Genomic DNA, 6,948 nt, shown 5'->3' with positions numbered 1-6,948 from the left:
CGACATTCCGAGCTCGTGGTGGTACTACCTCGCGGCCACGATCGTGCTCTGCGGCCTCGGCATCTTTGTGCAGTTCAAGGAGTTTAGCAAGAACCGTCCTCTTCGCCAGGACGGTGCGTACGCGGCGGCGGCGACCCCCGCCGTGGCGACCCGATCCGACACGTCTAAGCAAACACATGTGTGTTTGTATATATCAATATCAAGTTTCTTTACTGCTCCTTACTGCTCTGCACAAAGCTGTATCCGTCGCGTCGGTCCTTGCAGGCTTCACCTCTAGTAAAAGATGTTAGAAGAAGGCTCTCAGGGGGTAGGGTCCTTCGAACATACATGCTATGTTGTAAGATTTCTTATTAGCAGTGGATAAAGGGTTTGTCATGAACAAAGCGCTTGTGCATCTTTAGAGGTGGCGACGGTTGCTGAAAGTACATACCAAGAATGCACAAGACGACAGTGCCAACGACGTAGCCCCACCACGAGTACGGAATGTCGACGCTCACAGTGCCGTTCTTGAGCGACTGCGGCAGGCTCGTTGCGTTCGGGTACCCGCCAGCAAAGTACCCAATGCCCCACGTGATCATGATAGCGCCAAACGCGCTCAGGGCGAAAATCACAAACGGCCGCTCGAGCACGATCGCAAGGACGCCAAAGAGGACACTGAGTACGATCAGCATCGCGTACAATACCACTTGCGGATTCTCGGGATACAGCTTGTAGCCGAACGAGGTGTGGAGCAGAGTGGCGACGAGGGCGCCGGTGACGGCACCGAGCGCCACAACGCCGATTGTAATAACACGTGAGAAGGATGCCGCAGAGGAGACCACCAAGCGCGAAGGCCGCCCAGCATGCCGTGACGACATACGGTTTGGTTTGAAGCAGCATCGCGGCGCCAATGAAGCCGGCAACGGCGCCGACGAGGAAGCCCGTAACAAAGATGACGGGCCGAAGCAGCGTGAAGCCATAGAACGTGATGACGATGCCAATGGCCACGGCGGCGGCGGCGATCGCATTGGGTGCGAGGCCGAGATTGGACTGGTGAAGGCTGTCCCAGTGCAGAATTTGGTTGATTTGGGCGTCAAACGTGCTGTTGCCGGGGACCGAGAGCTGGGCCGCGACACCAGCGACGAGCGCGCAGAGGACAACAAGAAGAGCCGCCATGACAAGTGTGCGCAGACAGGCAAAGTGCCATGACGCTCGCTGCTTAATAGCAATGATGCACCCTTGGATGCATCCATGTAACTTTAGGTGCGCCAGCAGAGGTTCTAATAGTTAAATATTGATTGATGTCTGGTAGTCATGTTGCCCGATCGAACGTCTGGACCTAAAATGCGCGCGTCACCGAAACATGTATTTTAATTTCATGCTGTCAAAAAGCAAGCTATTTTTATAAAATGCACACGATGGTCGACATGGAAGAATGCGGGATATTGATTATCTTACCAAGTTTCTGGCCGCGTGCAAACACCGTTTGAACATGCGATTGGGGTCGGAAATGAGTTTCCACCAGCAATGCACGCAGCAGAAAGAAGCGTTGTATGTCCCATGCTGCGCGGTTCTTCAAAAGCAGCAGACTTGAACTTTAGCATGGTTGGCCCCCAAAAGTTGCGTGCACAGGCCATGTACGTCGACGGCATCTCGACGCTGCACGATCGCTGGCGGTAGCTCAGAGAGCGAGTTGCGGTTGCGTGCGCTCTGAGCTGCAGCCTGCACTGACATGAAATGACCGACCGGATTGGGTGCTCTCCACAAGCGACGCAGAACCTTTTTGAGTTTGAAGTACTGTAGGTACTGGTGTAGGTAGCAGTGAGTAGTGTTAAGACGGCGACTACGGCGGAGAAGGTGACAATTGGCAATGCGGACCGTGCTCATGGCGTCCAACATGTCCAACATGGACAACCTGGCGTGGTACGGCAAGCTGTCGTGCGTGCTCGACACGGCGCGAGGCGCCAAAACCACCAGGCAAGTCAACCGACAGCCCGAGGAGGTGGCTTCCAAAAACATGAGTTTGCTTGCAGCATTCCATCAATCGATTAATTGAGAGTGCGGTCTGCAAACGTTCCCTCCATATGCACCGAGATCGTGAGAGCTCGGTGTGTATCACGTGCCAGTCCCTTCTGGCGTCTGCCGTTATAATGCTGACGGTGCGCCTTCCGCACGCATTCTATCTCCTCACGTCTCAAGACACGAGCCAACGAAAACAAAGTGTTACTTTCGGCGCAGCCAGCAAGTTGAGTTTTTGCCGTCCAGATAGACGCGATGCGTAGACAGTAGGCTACATTGCCATTTTGCGTTTACAGTTAGCTTTGTCGCCTCAAACCACGCCACGTCACGCCCAAAGGTCAAAGGTCAAACAAATTATTGTCGATTGCCCGACTCGAGCATCGGTGAAATAAACGCTTGATCCAAAGATTCGCACACGGGTTTAAATAGAGTAAACGACAATCTTAGCAGTGTGCGAACGGGTTGCCGCGCAGACCGACGTAACGCTTGAGCTCTTTTGGCGGTCGCGCCGTTGACTGCATCTGAAAGTACATGCCTAGAATGCACAAGACAACGGTGCCAACGACGTAGCCCCACCACGAGTACGGAATGTCGACGCTCACAGTGCCATTCTTGAGCGACTGCGGCAGGTGCGTTGCGTTCGGGTACCCGCCGGCAAAGTACCCCACGCCCCACGTGATCATGATGGCGCCAAACGCGCTCATGGCAAAAATCACAAACGGCCGCTCGAGCACGATCGCGAGGACGCCAAAGAGAACACTGAGCACGATTAGCATCGCGTACAATACCACTTGCGGACTCTCTGGATACAACTTGTAGCCGAACGAGGTGTGGAGCAGAGTGGCGACGAGGGCGCCGGCGACGGCACCGAGCGCCACAAGGCCGATCTGATACAAGCAGACGAGAAGGAGGCGCAGAGGAGACCACCGAGCGCAAAGGCCGCCCAGCATGCCGTGACGACATACGGTTTGGTTTGAAGCAGCATCTCGGCGCCAATGAAGCCGGCGACGGCGCCGACGAGGAAACCCGCGACAAAGATGACGGGCCGAAGCAGCTTGAAGCCGTAGAACGTGATGACGACGCCGATGGCCATGGCCGCGGCGGCGATCGCATTGGGTCCGAGGCCGAGATTGGACTGGTGAAGGCCGTCCCAGTGCAGAATTTGGTTGATTTGAGCGTCAAACGTGCTGTTGCCGGGGACCGAGAGCTGGGCCGCGACACCAGCGAGGAGCGCGCAGAGGACAACAAAGAAAGCCGCCATGACAAGTGCGCGCAGACGGGTAAAAGGCAAACTGCAGCGTCGGCGCTGGCTACTGTACGTATCACTGATACGTCTTTTGTCGAGTCGGCACGCGTGGCACATATTCTGGCTGTGTGGACGATGGAACGTCCGGATGGCAACGCAAAATGTGCGCGGGGCGTGAGAACGCGCGCGGGGATGAAATTGTATTTTATTATCAGGAAAAATCTATATATTTTTATTCATGACGAAGCAGATGGTCGGCACCGCTTCGATACCGGACGATCCAGCCACCTCGAGGAAACACTCTTCTCTGCAAACAGGCAGGTCCACGGCGCATGGGGCTACTAAACTAGCACGACACTTGCGTGTAAGTGGGATCTAGTATTAAAGAAGCACTGGCGATGCTATTCGTGCGTCGTCGAAGTGGCCCGCAACCTGAGAACGTCGATGATCGTGATCGCTGGAAAATGAATGCAAGACACGTGCTTTCCGTGCGCCATGAAGAGTGGTCGAACGCAGCGTGGAGGTCCCACAGATCCAGAAGCGCCGACTGTCGCCTGTAAACGCTGGATGGTCGATGAGTGGACAAGGGCAGACACGACGATGCGGGCTCTGGTGTTGTTGAAGTGAGTCGATTGAGAAATAATTTACACTGAACTGTTGTGGGAGGTGGACTTTCGACTCGGAGCGTGTTGTGACTGACGGCAGCAGCGAGGCTTAGCCGTCGCGAAGGCGAGGCGTATGGATGGCACAAGCCGGAACGAGGTGGTCGGCGTCGTGGCGCAGGACGTTCATCTTTTGGAAGACACAGCGCTTGGGTATTCAGCAGCAAGTGTTGAAGGTGTAGCTTGGTCAAGAACGCGGCGCGAGTGGCGGCCGCATCGGGCGTCACGACGGGCGCCTCGGAAGACTCGGTCGTTGCGGGCGAGCCAGACGGTGTGGAGCACGCAAACGCGTAGAATCGGCCACAGCATGGCGACACGCGTCGTCGATAGCGTTGGGCCGTCACCAGCGGTTCAAATAAGAGCGCAAACAGCGCCGAGGGGAGTTCCAGCTCCAGCGCGTCAACGAGCGGCCGAAAGACGGCCCAGACCGCGGTGACAAACGCACAGCGGAGCAGAAGATGTTCGTAACGTTACGTCTCGGGAGCGCAGCAGACGGGGCAGCCTTGGGCGTCGTCGCCAAGGAAGTCGAGTCGGGTGCGAACCGCGACGGCCCCAGCACGGTGCGGTACATGAAGTCGGCGTAGCGCGGTAGAATGTGGTCGGGCTGGCGATACGCGGCGGCGGCGGCCACCGCCGCTGGTGTGCTGTAATGATCCTCGGGGAGCTGGAGGCACCGCGTAAGAAGAAGGCACGTGGCCGCGGCGTCCCGACGGGCGCGTCCTACGCGTGCTGCGAGGCGCGTCGTCGCAGTAGCCAGCAGCTGCACCTTCCCGGCAAAATTCATGCGCCATTGGGGCGGCCCGGGTTCGGTTGCGGGATCTCGTGCCGGCCCTTCGTCGAGACCGGCGGACAGCCCCGTGACTTTGCGTTCTACTCGCACAAGGCCATACTATACACTAAGTCTAAATACTGGTAAGTCTAAATACTGGTAGCTGCGCTATAAGACTACCATTCAGTCCTTCGGTTTGAGACGAAGGTACCATCGTGGACCAACAGCCACGTCGGTGTAACCGCGCCGCATCGAGGCATTGCATTCGTTAAACTAGTTAATGTACTGTAGCAGGACACAACGTCGACAACCAGCTCTTGCACCATAAGCAAAAGGCATCAAATCGATCAGTTCGAAGAAATAGTCGTTAGTTATTTATGGAATAGTTGTCAATAGATGATAATGTCGTCTTAGACGTGGCGGATCGGGTCGCCGTGCTTGGGCGTCTCGGGGATCGCGTACGTCGCCTGCTGGGTCTCGCGCCGCTTGTGCTGCGTCAGCTCTCGGAACTGCACAAAGATGCCGAGGCCGCAGAGCACGATCGTGGCCGCGAGGTAGTACCACCACGAGCTCGGAATGTCGTAGACCCAGTCGCCACCTGCCGAGACGGTCGCCTTGAGGTTGCCCGCGTTCGGGTACCCGCCCGCAAAGAAGCCGATGCCCCACACCGTCGCGATCGCGCCCACGACGCTCGACGCAAACACCAAGAACGGACGCTCGAGCTTCCACGCGAGCACGCCGAGAGCGAGGCCGAGCACGACCATGAGCACGATCAGCACCGTGTCGGGGTGCGCCGGCGCAATCTTGTACCCAAACGAGTTGTGGATTTGCGTGGCGAGCAAGACGCCGGCGAGCGCACCGACGCAGAAGATGCCGACCTTGTAGAGCCACACGAGCAGACTGCCGACGAGCAAGCCGCCGAGGACAAAACGCGATCCAGCACGCCGTGACGATGTACGACGCGTTGGCGAAAATGCGCTCGGCCAAGAGAAAGCACGCGACGGCGCCGACGATGAAGCCCGCGACAAAGATGGCCGGGCGCACGAGCTTGTAGCCAAAGAACGTGAGCACCGTGCCGATGGCGATCGTGATGCCAGCGACGGCCTCGGGACCAAAGCCGAGACTGGAAAAGTCGTCGCCGTTCCAGTGCAGGATGCGGTTGACTTGGTTGTCAAAGGTGCTGTTGCCGTTGACCGTGAGCGCGGCCGTGGTGTGGAGCATGAAGAGGACGACGAGGAGTGGAGAGAAGGAGCGCATCGGGATCAAGTGGTGATGCGGAGGAGACGGGAAATTGGAAAATGAAACGTTGGAGACGATGCGACGCAAGGTGCGATGGCACTGGAAAGAAGTGCATGGCGTCATGCTGGACAGCGTGGGACCATCGTTGGACAGCTGCGACACCAAATATTGTTGAAATAGATATTTTGTAAAGCCAGATGGTGGCGGCGACCTTCACCGGACCGTTGACCGCATAGGAGTGCAAGGGCAATCAATAGAGCACACTAATAGTGTACTTCATTCACTGCGCGACGAGTTCTGCATGATAGACATGTCGTGTTTGATAGGCCTCGAAGTTGAATTCGTCGTGTTCCACCGTTTGGAAGGAAACGTCGGGGCTTTTTCTTTACCCATGCTGCTGAATACCAGGCTAAAATAGACATTTAACGTTAAACGGGTTAAACATACCACAGCGTCGTTCATGCGACCGTTGGACGAACCACTCCTGGAACTAGCTGGAGTTGCATGAAACAAGAGCGTGTTGCCGTGTCGTGGCTCCTGCAGCTGCGCTAAGACGTTCTTTTATCGGTCGTGCGTCGCCCAAACGATTTTAACGCTCTTGGACCCGCCAGACTATATCTCAAGTTGAGCGAAGCGATATGTCTGTCAATGATACCAAAGCGACACAACGTGTCTGCTGATCACGTGTGCCGCATCGCATTCGTTGTGTACAGTACACTGTAGGGGATTCTTCTCATACTCATACCAGCCAAAACTTCAGCCAAAACCGTCCGCTGAAGGTCGCCGCCACCATCTGGCTTTACAAAATATCTATTTCAACAATATTTGGTGTCGCAGCTGTCCAACGATGGTCCCACGCTGTCCAGCATGACGCCATGCACTTCTTTCCAGTGCCATCGCACCTTGCGTCGCATCGTCTCCAACGTTTCATTTTCCAATTTCCCGTCTCGTTCGCATCAGCACTTGATCCCGATCGCGCTCCTTCTCTCCACTCCTCGTCGTCCTCTTCATGCTCCACACCACGGCCGCGCTCA

At 56.3% G+C, this 6,948-nt stretch overlaps 4 protein-coding genes across 4 annotated transcripts; 1 reads left to right on the top strand and 3 right to left on the bottom strand.

Annotated features, from left to right (window-relative positions):
- Positions 1-350: 350 nt before the first annotated feature.
- On the bottom strand, positions 351-1,155 carry SPRG_13467 (hypothetical protein; the record flags this gene model as incomplete). Its single annotated transcript, XM_012353710.1, has 2 exons — positions 351-654; positions 794-1,155. The coding sequence occupies 2 exons, from the start codon at positions 1,153-1,155 to the stop codon at positions 351-353; spliced, it is 666 nt and encodes a 221-aa protein (XP_012209100.1).
- A 1,286-nt stretch (positions 1,156-2,441) lies between these two features.
- On the bottom strand, positions 2,442-3,259 carry SPRG_13466 (hypothetical protein; the record flags this gene model as incomplete). Its single annotated transcript, XM_012353709.1, has 2 exons — positions 2,442-2,885; positions 2,957-3,259. The coding sequence occupies 2 exons, from the start codon at positions 3,257-3,259 to the stop codon at positions 2,442-2,444; spliced, it is 747 nt and encodes a 248-aa protein (XP_012209099.1).
- A 954-nt stretch (positions 3,260-4,213) lies between these two features.
- Positions 4,214-4,490, top strand: SPRG_13465 (hypothetical protein; the record flags this gene model as incomplete). The annotated part of the gene is made up of 2 exons (XM_012353708.1): positions 4,214-4,237; positions 4,290-4,490. 2 exons carry the CDS (start codon positions 4,214-4,216, stop codon positions 4,488-4,490), a joined length of 225 nt encoding a protein of 74 aa, XP_012209098.1.
- Positions 4,491-5,028: 538 nt separating this feature from the next.
- Positions 5,029-5,932, bottom strand: SPRG_13464 (hypothetical protein; the record flags this gene model as incomplete). Its single annotated transcript, XM_012353707.1, has 2 exons — positions 5,029-5,575; positions 5,607-5,932. 2 exons carry the CDS (start codon positions 5,930-5,932, stop codon positions 5,086-5,088), a joined length of 816 nt encoding a protein of 271 aa, XP_012209097.1. The 3' UTR covers positions 5,029-5,085.
- Positions 5,933-6,948: the final 1,016 nt, after the last annotated feature.

This window comes from Saprolegnia parasitica (genome assembly GCF_000151545.1).
Source record: "Saprolegnia parasitica CBS 223.65 unplaced genomic scaffold supercont2.131, whole genome shotgun sequence".
Classification (NCBI taxonomy): Eukaryota; Oomycota; class Saprolegniomycetes; order Saprolegniales; family Saprolegniaceae; genus Saprolegnia; species Saprolegnia parasitica.
Note: the sequence above shows the minus strand (reverse complement) of the source record. Positions and strands in the feature narration are given on the sequence as shown.